General features: G+C 34.5%; 2 protein-coding genes across 6 annotated transcripts; both read left to right on the top strand.

The window, feature by feature from the left end:
• Positions 1–265: 265 nt before the first annotated feature.
• Positions 266–5,887, top strand: LOC141708766 (VIN3-like protein 2). 5 transcript variants are annotated; one of them, XM_074512538.1, is made up of 5 exons: positions 266–429; positions 612–675; positions 2,487–3,165; positions 3,676–3,995; positions 4,245–5,887. In XM_074512538.1, the coding sequence occupies exons 2-5, from the start codon at positions 654–656 to the stop codon at positions 5,384–5,386; spliced, it is 2,163 nt and encodes a 720-aa protein (XP_074368639.1). In that variant the 5' UTR covers positions 266–429; positions 612–653; the 3' UTR covers positions 5,387–5,887. The 5 variants fall into 5 exon arrangements, with proteins under 5 accessions (XP_074368639.1, XP_074368642.1, XP_074368641.1 ...); XM_074512541.1 differs by having other exon boundaries at positions 266–441; XM_074512540.1 differs by having other exon boundaries at positions 266–479.
• A 3,055-nt stretch (positions 5,888–8,942) lies between these two features.
• On the top strand, positions 8,943–12,173 carry LOC141708765 (putative receptor-like serine/threonine-protein kinase At5g57670). The gene is made up of 7 exons (XM_074512536.1): positions 8,943–9,413; positions 9,508–9,762; positions 9,855–10,012; positions 10,273–10,352; positions 10,446–10,581; positions 10,920–11,069; positions 11,585–12,173. Exons 1-7 carry the CDS (start codon positions 9,089–9,091, stop codon positions 11,711–11,713), a joined length of 1,233 nt encoding a protein of 410 aa, XP_074368637.1. The 5' UTR covers positions 8,943–9,088; the 3' UTR covers positions 11,714–12,173.
• Positions 12,174–17,939: the final 5,766 nt, after the last annotated feature.

Here is a 17,939-nt window from a genome sequence, read left to right as displayed (position 1 = left end):
ATTTTTGATTAGATAACTAACACTTTGTGAATAAAAGATATGCTGTAACCATGATTATTATATTTAGAATACAGTTTATTAATGAAAATGTTGTTTACTAAATATACATGAAAATAAATGGATAATAAAGAAAAACAATAAATAAAACAATAAATAAAGGTATGAGAGTGTGTGCCAATTGCCATGTATGGTATATGAATATGAGTGGGTACAAAAACAAACAAATTTAAGATGACATGCAACCTCTTTTGCCCCTCATAATAATATACACAAGCATCATATATATCTTGTATCTATAGTCTATACCATATTATATACTCACATTTATCTTCCCCATAACTTTTCTCTCTACACTCTCTCGATCTCTCTATCTCTCTCGAGAAAGAGAGAAATAAAGAACCATCAGACTGCCCCTTTGTGTTGTTTCAGGTCCCTTAACAGGCAAAATTTAATCTTTTTTCATGGAATCTTGATTAACAGTAAAAGATTTATAACCCCATGTTAGCATATTTAAATACTTATATATTATTTGATTCTTTTCTTGCCCATCTTTATGTGTTCTTCCCAGATTTATTATGTGCTTATAACTGTGATTTCTTTTGGTAATGTAGTGAAAGACTGGTGGAGTGGTTAATTTATTTCTATTAATATCAATGGATGCTGCTTCTATTGAGGGTAAGTTTTTTTTTACCCTTTTGATTTTATTTATTTCTGGCTAGTTTATTATGATATATCCTTGTTTCAGGATTTTGATGGTAGTTTCAAGATAAGATTTTTATGTGATTTTAGTGTTATGTGAGTGATTCTTGATGATGGGTTGCAGTTTTTTGATAGATCTGTTGACTATTTATGTATTAACTTAAGATTTTCAAGATTTGGATCATTGTATGTATGGGTAGTGATATGATACTAATGGTCTTAGCTTGTGTATGTATTATTGTTTTGTCAATGTCTTGATTGTTATGTATCTAATCGGTTCGTATTAATCGATTTTGAGCTGATACATTTGTTGATCGTTTTTGAGCTGATATGTTATGTTTGTTGTTTAATTTTTATCGCAATCATCAATGGGGTTTATTTGGTGCCTGGTGAATAATACCCATTGCCTATAAAGTTTGTCATGGACTATTGTGTTGATTGACTTATTGGGAAATGGCAGCTGTCATTAGTTTCTATGTTATTCTATATGTTATAGGATTCTAGCTGTGTGTATAATGAAGCATGTATTAGTTGATGATTAATGGTTCGTTTATGTGTTTAAACTTATATGTTAGGAACAGTATTGTTGACTTTTCAAGAAGCTCTCACCTAATGCGATGATTAATTTTACACTCCTTGCTAAGAAGTGAGCCAATATTGGTGAAGATTTATGTTGATTTACAACAGCTGACCTACTTTTATGAAACTGATCTACATTGCATTTGACTCTGTTTGATATTGTTTGACGTCCTCATCATTTCAAGTCAATTGTTTATCCATCTTTTACTGGTTTCCTGTACACATTAAATTTGTGGTTTCTAGTTACATGTATAAACTTTACTAGTAAAATCAATCTTAAAACTGGTTCTTAAAACCGTTGTTGTTTGGAAAGTGAAGCTGTCTTGCATTCTGAGATGACTACTTTTCTTACGAAAAGAATGATGCAGGTTTGGGAAATAATAGAATGATGTAGCAAAATTTGTCTGGTGAAGCATTAAGCAAAACAAAAACTCTACTGCTATTCTTGGTTATTAAATTGTAATGCAGTTACTATTTATCTGCTCGAACCTCGAAGTTTGATTCTTCTGACCATGTTTGTTATATGAGATTACCTTCCTTATTTATTCTACCTTTCTATTATATTGTATCCCTTAGTTACCCTAAGGGCTATATTATAAAATACATTTACATGGGATTGAAATACATAATATATAATATGAGTATTTATATATATGATGTCATGTAAGATAAAACATGTTAACAAAACTAAAATTAATATTTTCTTTGGATTTTGGATTTTTGATTGGCTTTCGGTGTTTTTTATTTTGGAATATGAGAGAGAATAGGTAATATGCTTATCACATTTGAGATAGGATATGGGAATTTATCTCGATAACTAATAATAGGTAAATTAAGTGATAAGTTTTCCATGTCTGGTGCGAGGAGTCTAGTATCCGTCATTTGGATATGTTAGCAGCTTAGGTATCCTTGCTTCCTAGTTGCATACAAACATAGCCTTAACAATTTTAAGTTGGATGAAAGTTTTCAGTTTTATAATAGCAAAATTAGAATGTATATAGACACTCTAACTAACCATCCTTTCAAAAGTAAAAAAATAAATGCCTGTGTAATATTCTGTAAGTATGTCTTCTTGTTCTTAATTTTTTTTGCTGAATTTGTCATTGCATCTTGATTTATGGTAAATGCTAAGAGTCTTATTTCTATAACATGCTAGACTTGTCATTGATGCATAATGAAAACATGTGGCTTAATCCTGAAAATTCCAGGATTTGTGAACGATCCATCCAAATGCAGTAACTTAAGCATAGCCGAAAAGAGGGAATTAGTATATGAACTGTCGAATTGGACAAATGGTGCCCCAGAGTTGCTAAACTCGTGGAGTCGTCAGGAAATTTTGGAGATCCTTTCTGCAGAGATTGGGAAAGAAAGGAAGTATAGTGGTTTGTCAAAATTGAAGATCATAGAAAACCTTTTGAAAGTTGTCTCTGAAAAAAAAGCACATGATCAAGCTTCTTTGAAACATACGGAATCAGAGCCTTCAGCTACAGCTGGTCAACGAAGTGCCAAAAGGCAGAGGAAAACTGACAACCCAAATAGAATACCAGTCGCAACAAACAACTTGTCAATCATCTCTATTAATGATGATCTAGTTGAAACTGTATCTTGCAAGAATTCAGCTTGTCGAGCTCAAATATTTCGAGAAGATGCATTTTGCAGGAGATGTTCGTGCTGTATCTGCCATCAGTATGATGACAATAAGGATCCAAGCTTGTGGCTCACGTGTAACTCAGAGCATCCCTTTCTGGGTAAGTCGTGTGGGATGTCATGCCATCTCGAATGTGCTCTGAAGCATGAAAAATCTGGCATTTCTAAGGATGAGCAGGACACGGGACTAAATGGAAGCTTTTGTTGTGTATCTTGTGGGAAAGTGAATGATTTGCTCGGGTAAGTTCCTAATTCTCTTTTCGATGTATTGATTTTCTTTCCTTGTGCGAATAGTGTTAAATATTAAATATTTGGCTAGCCAATGATGGTTGTCAAACATTTGAATCTTATAAAGGAATATGTTCTTTAACAAATTTGCAATTTACTTGAAATTTAGCTGTTATATATTTGCATTTTTTCTTGTTATTTAACATATTTGATTTTTTCCTATTATTGAATATTGTTGTTTACTTGATCAAGTGCCTGAAGGATTTTCATTTTATTTGCATAAAAAAATTATATTAATGTGTTCAAACATCTTGACAGTTTGTTTTTTTCTGTAAAAATTGTCTCAATTAGATAGTAAGCAATGTTGGATATGGAGCTTATCATATTGTAAAAAGAAATAAAAAAAGTGCTTCTCATCTTTTGTTGTGAGTACATGTCTGGTGCTTATTTTCAATATAATATGAGAATTTTTAATTTGATGAGCTGGCTGATAGCCTGAGACTAAATTCTGATAATTTGCAGATGTTTGAGAAAACAAATGATAATAGCAAGAGACACTAGGCGGGTTGATATTCTATGTTACCGCATTTTCTTAAGTCAAAAGCTTCTTACTGGTACCAAACACTACCAGAAGGTTTATGAGATTGTGAACGAGGCAATGAAGAAACTTGAAACAGATGTAGGTCCTTTTTCTGGTTTACCTGTGAAAATGGCCAGGGGTATTGTCAATAGACTCTCTTCAGGCCCAGAGGTACAAAGACTCTGCTCCTCGGCTATTGAGTTGTTGGACTTGATTCCTTCTGACACAGGCTTTAGAATGTCATCCAATGTGGCAGTTCAAGGTAGTTTCTAATAATCCCAATTACCCCAAAAAAGGAATTTTTTATATATATTGCAAGTCTTTTAAAATATCTGCAGTAGCAAGTAAAATATATTTGCTTTGATGGTTATCCCGTTCCCAGGCTCTATTCATTTTTTTTGTCATGTACCTTGTTATTTAGATGATGCTGTCAATTCTAGACAATGCATCAGAATACTTTAATTTTGTTAATGGTATTGAACATTTCTATAAACATGCCTGGTGACTCCAGGTATCAGATTTGAAGATGTCGGAAGCTCTTCACTCACTGTGATTATAAACTACAGAGATCCACCTCTAGGAAAGATGTCTGGTTATACTTTGTGGCATCGCAAAGTGGATGAAGTGGACTATCAAGCCGAACCAACGTGTACACTATTTGAACCAAATGCAAGGTTTCCATTATCAGGTTTATCTCCTGCCACAACTTATCTCTTCAAAGTTGTTTACTTTGATGATAACAAGAAGTTGAGAACATTTGAAGCTCAAATGCAAACATGTTGTGATGGAATCACGAATCCAAAGGGCTTAGAAGTGGAAAGAAGTATTAGTCCAACAACAAACTGCAGCAGCCTTTCTAATCCTTCGTCAGTGGAAGATGAAAGTAATCATCAAGTTAAATCCTGCACAAATGAGAATGTTCCCTTTTCCAAGACTTCTGGAAATAACGTTAATTTAATCACATCTTATAATGGGGGGATAGACCATATTGCCTCAGATCAGAGAGGCCCTCAGGGAGTACCAGTGTCTTTGCTGAATGAGGAACAAGTGCTGGGTAAAGTTAATTCACGGCCCAATTTTGTGAATCTCGAGGACAAGCACTCCTCAGAAGGGCAAAACACTGAGGTGACAAGCCCTAGAAATGGGGTAAATACCCGTATCCAAAGTGACATGGAGATTCCACCATCGGGGCAGAGTTCAGATACTGGCTTACCTAATACTCCATGCAAAATGGAGAATTTTAAAGAGGGGACGGCAAGAAGCATCAGACCTATACTTAGCAAGGATCTTGATAATGGGTCCGGGAAGGATGACAACCAACAGAATATCAACTCTATTATGAAAAAGAGCTTGGAAAGAGGAAATGACAAATGTAGGGAAACTGATGATAAAGAGTTTGGGTATTATGTGAAGGTGATCAGATGGTTGGAGTGTGATGGACACATTGAAAAAAGCTTTAGAGAGAAGTTTCTAACGTGGTATAGCTTACGAGCTACACCAGAGCAGGTGAAGGTGGTAAAGGTGTTTGTAGATACTTTTATCGAAGATCCTCCATCTCTCGCAGGTCAGCTCGTGGACACCTTCACTGATGTTATTTCCAGCAGGCGTCCTTCGGCAGCTCCTGTGGGGTTATGTCTCAGGCTTTTTCATTAGCAGTTCTAGAAGAGATTCTTTGGTAATAAGTTCTTTTATAACTTAATCGATTAAACTTTTTGGCTATCAACATTCAAATTGATAGCATTAAAATCTTTGTGACTGTATGACTCTGATAAGCAACTATCTGAGTCCTTTTCAGATATATATTTTAAATGCATTTATGTATATAATAAAATTGTTGTTATAAGCGGTTGGTTATAAACTTGTACAAATGGTTATGCTATCGGAATTTTAAACCGAGTCAGACAGCTCTAGAGGCAGAGTGATGGCCCGAGGGTGTTCAAGGTCACCTCTCTATGAAAGCGGTATACTCAAGTCTTAATGTCACACAAATTACAGCAGGCTTCTAATCTTTCTGTTTATGCACTTCATTTGCGCTTAAGAATCGAGTAATTTGTAACTAGAATTCTGTTAAACATTATGTAGCCTCAAAACCTGAAGAGGGAGGGTCAGTTTAATGTCAATGTGACATATCATTGGCCTTGATGCTTATTGTTCGATCATGTGTATATGCTCCGGCCCTTTCTGTCATGGTATCCTATGCTATAGTAGCCATATCTCATTAAACTTGTCGAACTTTTTTTTCCAAAGGGTTCTGTTTGGGATGTCAAATAAGTTATTTTCCGAGCAGTTTGAACTAATATTTCTCTACACCGTTACACTTGAAATGGTGCAAATTGCTTGAGAAATAACATTTCTATTCCGAAAACAATATTTTCTGAATTTATGATCGAATTTGATATTTCTGCACAAGCAGACCTGAGGGTTGATATTTTAAGCTTGTTATCTCCAAGTGATGATATTTTGGCATTATTTCTTCTCTCTGCAGTTGGGTGTAAGAAAAAGTTAAAGATTTATGGAAACAAGATGAGTATGGTTGAGAGTAAATTTAGGCAACACTTGCACATAAAATTGAATGCCAACACAAGTATTTTGGTTAGCAATCAACTTCTATCACACTATTCATCTTTACATCTTTTCAGACATACAAGCTTTTAAGCTTCAAGAGTCAACATCATTCACCCTGTATCATCTTGCACTATTAAGGACCTCCCCCTCCCACGATATGAAACTGGCAAGGGACCATCTTTTTTCACCTTAAAGTTTTCAACTCCGCAAACTATTTAATAGTACATTAACCATCTTTTTTACTCTGAAATTATTACGCATACTTGTCTTCGACAATATTTGGATTCTCGATAAGTTTAATATTATTTATTTAGAGAATATGAAAACGAAAATAGTGTTTTTAAGAAATTATCTTCCCTATGTAGTCCAGTACTATGTTACTCGAATTATTAATTTTGACTCCACTATTAGAAATTTGACAAATACCAGTGTTAGAAATTCGGCACTCTGACATTGACACTTAGGACCTGTTTGGCTGCTCATCAAAAAGTAGTTTTTCGCTTATAAGTTCGTAAGTAATTATTGATGAGTGTTTGTGGACCCTAATTTATAAGTTGAATTTATTACTTATAAGCTGATAAATTAAATTGAATGTTAGTAATAACGTATTTTTTAACTTATTTTGATTTTTCGTTCTTTTATTAACTTTAATTTTGAAATATATGTTTTAATTGTTTTCCTAGTTTTAAATTCACAAATTAAGATAATTGTATTCAATTTTTTTTTTATTTAAGTAAAAAAAATTATAACTTTTAAGTAAAATTATTCAAACACTTATATAACTTAAGTAATTATCCACTTATCACACTTGTAAGTCACTTATTTATTTTAAATTATAAATTACATATTTTTAAATTTCCCAAACGGGCACGTAGACTTTAACACGTCCAAATAACAGAGGTGAAATATGAAAAGGTAGTAGCAACTCCTAAACGGGATGGGCTACGACAAGTTGAAAGCATGAATTAGGGGGTTGCTTTGTACAATGTGTGCATTATTTTGGTAATGTGACATATGATGAAATGAATGCATGTTTTGCCACAAAAGCTTGATACACGAGGTACAGCAGATATCTATTAAAACATGCTCCCATTGTTGGAGAGATAGAATTTGATAAAGTAAGCTCAGCACAATAACAAGATTATTACTTTGCATAATCATTGTGCCAAAAACCTTGGAAGTTTCTGATGGCTGGACTTGGTAATGACTAATGAAAGGAGTAAATAAAAACTATTTAATTCAAGAATAGTATTAAAATTCTAAATTTTAATTATTATTGCGGGGATTCGAAACTTGAATTATGAATAAAATAGACGGTAGAGATTTGAACTATTAAATTTATTAGTATGCTTATAAATCACAATATAAATGGATTGAAGCATGAGAATTTTAGTAGTATATAAATAATATAAATATTTGTTATTCACGGGATTCGAATCTAGAAATTTAAGTATTCCAACCTAAAAGTGTCATATTATTTTAGAATTTAGATGTAAACGATGCTGATTATTTGATTAAGAAGATCCAACAGTCAAAACTAAGGTCCAAACCTCCAAGTTTAGTTACTATGATAAATCCTCAAAAAAATGGCTTACAATTTAAAGAACTGATGATGGTTTTATTTGCCGAATTAATAGCAGAGAAGCATAAAATTGTTTTTTGTAATTTTTGTGACCCGCACATCACTTGCTAGTTAGGATTTTATTGATTTTTAGTTAATTTTTTTTAAAATTTAACAGAGTCATATATATACTGATTTTTGTGGCCAAAATAATTTTCCGTGAAAATGGGATAATAACTTGATAATTTTTTACAAAAATAATGAACACTTTAATATAAAATTCATTTTTATTTTGACAAACGACGTAAAAAAAGGTCAGGTTCTCCGACTAGTCAAATTACTGGTGCTATGCATAGATTGTAGTACTTGTGAAGAGAATGTACTCTGCATGTTTGAAGGCATGATTTTGTGGTGTGAAGATGGAACAAACTCACTGTGGAATATTCCCTACTTTTCCATTGTGCAGAAACATGCCACCCTTGTTATTTTCTTTATTTTCTTTTCATTTTATCTCGTTTACTCGACTCAAAGTGGAAAAGTATACACTCCTATTGAAGTAGCTATGGCCTTTAAACAGGTCAGGTATAACAAACACTGAGCCACTTCTTCTTGTTTTATAATCCCAACTGATCCAACAAAACTACTCAACCTCGCTTCATCTGTTTGATTTTTCCATATACCTATTATTCGAAACTTAGAAAAAGATGTAAGCAGTTCTTAGCTCTACTTGTGGTTCAATGAGCAGAGAGGTGTTTTCGTGAATACTCCTTATTTAGAATAGACGACCCCTAAACCACTCCACTCGTAATATTTAATTATGAACCCCACCCCATGAAAACTGTACACGTATTTTACGAAAACTCTACGTGTATTTAGGGCGGATCCAAAAATATGTTTTTAAGGAGATACTAAACAAATTTTGAAAAAAATACTCTTGTGATTTTGAATTTTATGGGGGCACTTTCATATATTTTCAGAAATTTTAATAATGAAAAAATATAAATTTTAATTTTAGGGGAGACACGTGTCCCTTGTGCCCCTTACTAAATCAGCTCTTGCATATATTAATGTATAGCCATTTCAACAAATAATAAATACTCGCAATTATTTTGCCACCTCTATATAGACATTTCAAACCTACCACAGAGAGAAGGTTAGTAGTGATACCCGGGTGTTGCATTTTGTGTACTTCATCAAATCCTCTCTGCACTTAGTTGCGAGATATAGTTATGAGGTACATTCGCACGGGAAGCTTCAAGAGGCTTTTTTCTATCAAGCAACAGAGCTTTGATGATAGTGAAGAAGAAGGAATGCCAAAAGTAAGTATCTGTAATGATCAAGAAGAAAACAATGGAGGTTTTTGCAGCAATGGTAGTCCAAAATCAAGAAGATATAGCCGAACCGCGAGCTTTAGGAAACTCTTCTCCATTAAGCCTAAAAGCTTTGATTTTTCCAGTGATCACGAGGAATACAATGATGGTAATTTCCAGAGACGAACTTGGAAGAACTTCAGTTTTCAAGAAGTCTTTCGCGCAACCAATGGCTTCACCTTAGGTCCTACTACTTCCTCTCTTTTCTGATTTTAGCTATGCTATTGTTCTTGCTTATATATGTTAAATATGTTGTTTGTGTGAAATGTGATTTTCAGATAATCTAGTTGGAAAAGGAGGCTATGCAGAAGTTTACAGAGGAGTATTAGACAATGGGCAAGAAATAGCTGTAAAGAGGCTAACAAAAGTATCAAATGATGAGAGGAAAGAAAAGGAGTTCTTGACAGAGATTGGAACACTTGGCCATGTTAATCATCCAAATGTGTTATCACTTTTAGGCTGTTGTATTGATAATGGACTTTATCTTGTTTTCCAGTTTTCCTCGAGAGGTTCTGTTGCTTCTCTTCTACATGGTATGTGTTCTTCTTGTACTTTCTTTACTCATAAACTCTTTGTTCTCTCAGGTCTTTGTTGAGATTCTGATTTTGTGTTTTACTATTCATAGATGAGAATTCACCGATAATGGACTGGAAATCAAGGTACAAAATCGGAGTTGAAACTGCCCTAGGCCTTCATTACTTGCACAAAGTATGTCCCAGAAGAATAATCCATAGAGACATAAAGACTTCCAATGTTTTGGTTACTGCAGACTTCAAACCACAGGTACCTTGTTTACTGAGTATTAAATTTTATGTCTCGAGAATCAGGAGTGGCCCAGCAGTGTCGAAACTGCTCCAAGTGCTAGATGAGGTCTAAAGTCTGATTTTCAGTTCTCTTCCCTGAGTACTTTAAGTATAATGCATTGAACATTACAACAAGAAAAACGAAACAAGACTCATTTCTTTTCATAGGGTCTACTTAACATATATGAGATTATTATTTGGGATTTGAGAATGATAGTTTTGGCACTTTGTATTTCACAGATATCTGATTTTGGATTGGCAAAATGGCTTCCATCACAATGGACTCACCATTCTATAGTTCCCATTGAAGGGACCTTCGGGTATATAGTTTTTCAACTCTTGTCATAAGCAAGAAATCAGTTGACCTTGTTAAAATGTTATATGACTTAAACCGGTTTTGTTGTATACTTCAGGCATTTAGCACCAGAATATTTCATGCACGGGGTTGTAGATGAGAAGACTGATGTATTTGCTTTCGGTGTCCTTTTACTTGAGATTATCTCAGGCAAGAAACCGGTGGATGGCTCTCATCAAAGTTTACATAGCTGGGTAAATGGTTTTACTTTGAAACAAACTGTTGAATAGCATAAGATCTTGTTGAAACCTTACTCTGACACCTTACGGTTTTAATTAACTTTACTAGACACCTTCTAAAAGGCCTCTCTTTAACTTTAAACTCACATAATTGAAGTAGGAGCCGCAGATTAGGCACCATGTGATTTTCATTTCCAATGTTTAGCCCGCTAAGTAAGAAGTATCAAATGATTGAATATATAGAGATATCCAAACCCCACAAAAAAAAAATTGTCATTTCTTGTATGTATGATAGCTGCCTGCTGCTTGCTTTTAAATATGCTATATTTCTAATGTTATTTGTAATTTTACAGGCAAAACCTATATTGAACCAAGGGGATAATCAAAAGTTGGTGGATCCAAGACTTGAAGGGGAGTATAATATCAACCAGCTCAACAGGCTAGCATTTGCAGCATCTCTATGCATACGCAAATCTTCCACTTGGCGCCCTACCATGAGTGAGGTACCATACTGCTATTATTTTTTTCTTCCGCATTGTATCAACCAGTCCATCTAAAATTTTAAACTGTCATGGTGGCATGGCTCAAACCCGAGACCCCTCCATTTCCATTTAAACATTGAGGTGTCATACGAAGACCCCAACATGATCTTATACACTTATAAGTTACATTATATTAAGATGCCTAATTAGGACCACAATATCATGCTCGAGCACTGACAAAAGTTCATTATTGACCTGACTAATTGTGATTACACAGTTGTATTAGTAAAGCAATATCATTAACGTATCCTAATTGTTTGTCGGTATAATATTAACCTATCTTTTTCACCCTAGAGAACAGAAACTAGGATATGATTATTTTTGTCCTTAGTTAAGCCTTACTGATTATCTCACTATTTTTGTTTAACCACTTATGTTACATACCACCTACCACATACTTGCATTCTATTAGAGATTTAATTAATTATTGTGAATATTAGTCTATGAATAGTATTGCTCTGTCGTAAAATTAACAGGTTCTGGAGGTACTGCTGATGGAAGGAGAAATTGATGAAGAACGATGGAAAAATCCAAACGAAGATGAAGATGAGGACGAGGTTTGGAGTTTTGAAGATCTCGAATGTGAATTTGATGGCGATTTATAAACCTCTGTACATGACGACTTAATTTCAACTAGGAACTCTTACAAACTCAATTTTATAAACCGTGACTGTTTTGGCGGTTTATATGATTTTTGAAGTATAAGGGGAGGGAGTAAGAAATTTAAAACTATGACAAGGGCGAAAGGGGATGAGTTTTGCCACTAGGCTATCAATGACTCCTCGAATTTTACCTTTGTCTGCATGCACATAAAAATTAAAAGAATTATGTATAGAAATAAAAAAATGATTGGTAATTCATGATTGCCAACTCATTAACACATGCTTGTCTGAGTCTCCAACTCACTATAAGAAATCCTACAGAGTATGTAGTCTGGCTTTGTTGGCTTGTTGGAAATTGATTGCATTATAATGTACGAATCACTCTTATTATGTTAGTCACAAGAACTGCAGAAAGATGGGTAATATGTATGAAAATGGATTTATACTATGACAAGTTGCATTATTTTGCAGACATGTCGCAAATAGTTTTGTGGTGTATAACCAGTAATGTTGTTGCTGATATAGTTGTGTATTACTGTAAGAGATTATCAGAACATCAATTATTGAACCATCAATGCGTTTCTGAAAATAATTGTCGCAAGGCTCCTATAGTAAGTCGTCGCATTGCAGAAGTTAATACAAATATGTGTCCTACAAAGAGTGAATGAGACTCCTGCTCTGTCTCCTCTCTGTTTTTGTTATTGGCTATAAATCATGAAATGTGCTGCACAGATGCAGAATCATTTTTCACCGGACTTGTGCAAGAATGAACCTTCGCGATTAATGTTATCTGCCATTCTCCTGAGAGTGACTGCATTATCATGATATAGTAGAACTTGGTACGGTTATGAATTGAGTTGTCCATATCAACTGTACCAGAGTTTAGGTGTGACTTAATTACGATCAAATTTTGTCGGGTTAAGCTGAACTCAGTTTACAAGAATAGCATTTCTTATATGGTACCTCAAGGTGTGTGTGTGTGTGTGTGTCTTAGATGCAGAAGCTCTCGATGCTTTCTGCAACCAGAGTTCACTGATATTTTTACAAAATTCAGAGAGGCTGATGTTGAAGGAGATCAGCTGGGCTCAGTCTACATGAAGTTGGAGTGAACCAGTTTACTATATGTATCAGTAGCATCTTAGTCTGGTTATTACTTTAGTAGAAACAGTTGGTAATACTTGCGAGTTCAATACTAATGTTTGTTATGCGCAGATAAAGAGTATTGGCAAGGCTGTCGCAACTAACAAAGTACTCTCTTCTTAATCATCACATCACATGTATCATGTATGCGTGTGTAATAAAAGCATGTTAGTTAGCTAGGTGCAGGTCCCAACTCCCAAGTACAACAGAAGCCTGAAGAACTCATACTAGTGTATAATTCAGAGTACAACATAATGTTAATGTTATCGATATTCTATAGGTAATCATCGACATGGATTCTGTACCCGAATCTATGAGCTGTTGACGTCTAAATTCTGAAATAACCAGAACTACTACCACAATAAAACAATGTACTCAATATCATCAGTTGTAAATGCAGTATCAAGATATTTTTTCAGAATTTTAACATGTGTCCTGACAGATAAGAAGCAGTTGATACTTAAACCACAATGAATCAATGATATATATAATTAGTTCGATCAAATATTCAGACAAATAGCAGATTATTAGAGGGGAAGTTGGTGAACAGAACAGGTCAGACCTGGGTAGTATCAATCATGCACCAAACACCATCATATTTAATTCAACAAGTAGACTTGAAACTTGAAACAAGGCATGCATCTGGAGACTTATATTATTTATGTTGTTATGACTAATCTGGTTATAATTGGATACACTGGTTTTAAGGTTACTGGAGAAACCACATTTTATAGTCTACCGCCACTTAGACGTGGCAGTTTGGAAGAGAACTAGCATCTCGTGGTTACAATAATGGAGCAGGAGCTAACAGGTTTAAAATGCATTCTTGGATTAAATAAACTTCCTTTCTATTCAGAAAAAATCATGATATCATTAAGCCATTGTTAAGTTTTAGTTTCATTTTGACCAAGTGTTCAACGACTACGTATGTTGAGCCATTAAGCATGCCAGTTGACAAAGCTAATTGGAATGTTAGTTTGCTCTTAACTACTGAGCTTATAGAAGCCTGGCCAGGAAGATTCCATACTGTGAGTACAGAGTTATGAATCGCGGTTACCCTTAGATAAGAAAAATCATTCTGCATTTCTATAGGTTAATGTAATGGAGGAGCCCTTTAGATGCTCCTATTTTAAGTCGTTGCTTTTCAGAAGTTAATACATAGATGAGGCCTACAAAGAGTGAATGAGACTCCCACTCTGTCTCCTTTCTGTTTCTCTTATTGGCTATAAATCATGAAATGTGCCGCACAGATGCAGAATCATCCTTCACAGGACTTAAGGGACCTTCGCTATTAATGTTATCTCTCTTTCTCCTGAGAGTGACTGCATTGTCATGCTAAAGTAAAACTTGGTACAGTTTATGTGTTAAGTAGTCCATATCAACTGTAGCGGAGTTTAGGTGTAACTTAATAAGATGTCGGAAAAGTCTTCACTTTACGATCAAATTTTTCCGGGTTAAGAAGAACTCAGTTATTAGGCCAGCATTTTGTAATGGTATTAACTCAAGGTATGTATAGCTCAGATGCAGAAGCTCTCGAAACTCAATGCAAACACAGATGATTGATACTTTACAAAATTTAAAAGGGCTAATCTTAATCTGTAGTAAAGAAGAGTATAATCCTAATGGTTGTACATATGTCATGTATGGATAAAGATTACAAGTCAATGCAGACTCATCCAAAATGGCCCATAGCAATGCCACAGTTGGCGCCATAAGAGTATCGACGGTAGAATAAAGATGCCTGAATAACTCATACTAGTGTATAATTCAGAGTACAACATAATGTTGTCTATGCAGACTAGAGGCAATCATGGACATGGATTCTGTACCCGAATCTATAAGCTGTTGACAGCTAAATTCTAAAATAACCAGAACTAAAATATTAAGAAGGGAAGCTGGTGAACAGAACAGGTAAGACCTGAGATTGTTTTAACTAGCTAGGTTGCCTAGGTCGGTAGTTATCATACACCAAATACCTTTGATTTAAGTGGAGTTGAAACTTGAATTAATAAGGCATGTATCAAGCCATCAGCAATCGGGGCTTTTGTTTTTTAATGTTTCGATGACCAATCTGGTAATATTGGAATTAGGATACACTGGTTTTAAGATTACTGGTGAAGCCGCATCTTATAGTCTACCACAGAACAAGTATAAAGTAGCTTTCAGCTTTAAAAATGTAATGTTGAATTGAATAAACTTCTATTTAATACAAAAAATCATGAGATCATTAAGACATTATTAAGTTTGTGTTTTACTTAAGTGTTCAACAGCTAAGTATATTAGGCCATTAAGCATGCTAGTAGTTGACAAACCTATTTGGAAAGGCTTGAAGCCAGCCCAGGAATATTCCATATTATCAGTACAGAATTATATCAACCATGCTGTTCCTCAGGGGAAAAAAATAATTCTACAAAATTATTTCCAGTTCACTAGTACATCTGTACATGTAAGTCTCAGAAATATAAATTATATAACCAATGAAACTATATTTATGGCAATTTGATATAAGAGAAATCAAGAATTTGAGTATTTGACACAAGGAGAATTGGATAATATTTTTGTAAATTCAAACATCCATGGCAATTCTAATACCTGGCCATTCTCTTCTTTATCAGTGCAGTTGAAGCTGTACTAGTTAATTTATAGAAATATCAGTCTTACCAGAGCACCCGCAGAGAATATTATCCATCTTTCATATCCAATGAGTCCATATTTTTACAAAAGCTTTCAGTTTGATTCAGACGAACCAGGCTTCCACGTAAGATTTTGCACTTAATTTTTCTCATCAGAATCTGTATTTCATGGCAACTTTATATTATTTTCTGCTGGCCTATATGCGCAGCTATTGCTACTCAAATGAAATGAGGAATGTTAGCCAACCTCCAAACTGCCTGAAATAGGCTTGCATTGGTTCTGGAGTTCCTCATTATTTCCTCGTTCAGTGGCATATACTTCATCACCGGAAGGTTGTCAAATGCCTTAATTAGCTCCCTGCTCTCCAGTACCAGCAAATGAAAACTTCCTTTATCGAATGAGTGAGGGGAACCTCTTCTTAGTTGTGTAAGTGGAACTGTAGAGCTGTGTCCAGCATGATCTAGAGAAACATATCATTTCATGTATTTATCATAAAAAGTGTCATAGTTATTAAGCTGCTTCCAAGTAAATCCGGGCCAGAATCCCCAGCAATCTGCATAGTAAAAGGATAACTTCAGACCTATTCCACAAGATAGAAGTCAAAAATTTTCAGCAACAAGAGTATAAATATAAAATATTTAACATGAAATTTGTATTCTCGTGTTCAGTTATGATAATTATCTTTTTAATTTGAGATCAGGAATATTTGATCCTCATCCTACCAAATGCTACACCTTGTCACCTTCTATGCTTTATTTTCACCAAAAACCTTTTAATCACTTCTTCCAATCAACCAGATGTCTGCAATAATCTAATTGTCTAGCTTACTAAGTGTTTCAGTATAATATGATGATCAACATTTTGTTAAAGAGTATAAGATTCTGTTCGGATCTTCCTCTACTACCTTAAGGTTTTAGTGCGACTGATTACTTAACACATTTGACAGAATGGAGGAAAATTTAATTAATTACACAGACTCGTTCGTGATAAAAGTATTTCAAATCTGTAAAATCCGAAAAAGGCAGTAGAACAAGTGCGCCAATGCATCAGGTCTCTGTCATTGATGCCAATGCTCCTCTCTTGATAGTTCACTCCACGTCGTAAATTGAAGTGTGCAGAGGTTTAAAAGCATACATAGAAGAATTTGTTGCAAACGGGAATAATCAGTTTAACATATAATCTTTGTGATTAAGGCGAGAACCAACACTACCATATAAATGGCCTACAGCAACATCCAAAATTGGTGTTGCCAACAAAATTGTTGGCTTAGGTGGCCAAAAACTGAAAATGATGATATACACCAACATCATAATCAAGTGTTGGTAAAAGTGTTGCCTTAGATTTTCTACGCCAACACTTTTCTTGGCGTTGCCTTACACTGATGAAAAAATTACTCAAAATAAGTGAGGAAAACATCCCGCTCTCTAATTTTGGTTGCCCGGGACTTAAAATATTGAAAAAAGCGGGGAATCAAATATTAAAAATTAAAAAGTATTTTGCTCACTCAGACAAACATTCACTCACTCAGACAAACATTCACAAACACTCACTCCTCAATTAATTCACTCACTCATTCACTCACACCGTCAAACACTCCGTTCTCATCTATGTTCAAACAACAAACACTCATTCCGTTCTACATTGAAGCCCTGCATCTCCGTTCACTGGGTTGTGTGGTCGGTTTTTGAAAAAACTCCTCTTTCACTGGGTTGTGTGGTCGGTTCTACATCTCCGTTCTCACATTAAAACTCTAATTAAAGGTACAATTACTCCGTTCTCATCTCCGTTCTACATTGAAGCTCTGCATCTCCGTTCGAAGCTCTAATTGGGGGTTTTAATTTGTTGTTCTTTGGGGTTTTGAAACCCTAATTTTTTATCGATTTGAAACACTAATTTTTGGGGTTTTTCAGTTTGTTGATTTTGTTGTTCTTTTCAGTTTTGAAATCCTAATTTATTTTGGGGGTTTGGAACCCATTTTTCATGCATATTGTACTCAGAAAAATGCATTCTTCTATGCTGATAGTACTAAAATCAAAATTTGCACTTGTACATCTATCTCGTCGCTTATACATGAATTCAATCAAAATTTGTACTTGTATCGTTCTTGTATTCCGACTGTTGCATTGCATGTTTCTGCATCCTCCAAATGCTTACATTACCGTACCTTACCACCACCTTGTCGTCCATGCAAAACTCTACAGGTAAAAGGCGGAAAAATCATAAAATACGAGAAGCTTTTCGAATTAAATCCGAAGAACAGGAGAATGCAAAAAAAATGATATGCAGACTAATCGGTCGATATACTACAGCACTAGAGGGATGCTCTTTGAGTAAAATTTGCGGGATTATCAGAACTAATTATTGCACAGTTAAATTTACTTTTAATATTTTCTTCAAAAAAATTATTTTTTTCTTTTTTTACGGAGGAACTATCCTGCATCTATCTATCTATACT

Source organism: Apium graveolens, chromosome 2, assembly GCF_009905375.1.
Source record: "Apium graveolens cultivar Ventura chromosome 2, ASM990537v1, whole genome shotgun sequence".
NCBI lineage: Eukaryota > Viridiplantae > Streptophyta > Magnoliopsida > Apiales > Apiaceae > Apium > Apium graveolens.
This window is presented reverse-complemented; position numbering and strand designations above follow the sequence as displayed.

Coding starts and splice junctions, on each gene's coding strand:
- LOC141708766 (XM_074512537.1), top strand. CDS start 2,453: ATGAAAACATGTGGCTTAATCCTGAAAATTCCAGGATTTGTGAACGAT. Junction 3,166..3,675: donor AAAGTGAATGATTTGCTCGG/GTAAGTTCCTAA, acceptor GATAATTTGCAG/ATGTTTGAGAAAACAAATGA. Junction 3,996..4,244: donor ATCCAATGTGGCAGTTCAAG/GTAGTTTCTAAT, acceptor TGGTGACTCCAG/GTATCAGATTTGAAGATGTC.
- LOC141708765 (XM_074512536.1), top strand. CDS start 9,089: ATGAGGTACATTCGCACGGGAAGCTTCAAGAGGCTTTTTTCTATCAAG. Junction 10,013..10,272: donor CTGCAGACTTCAAACCACAG/GTACCTTGTTTA, acceptor TGTATTTCACAG/ATATCTGATTTTGGATTGGC. Junction 11,070..11,584: donor GGCGCCCTACCATGAGTGAG/GTACCATACTGC, acceptor TAAAATTAACAG/GTTCTGGAGGTACTGCTGAT.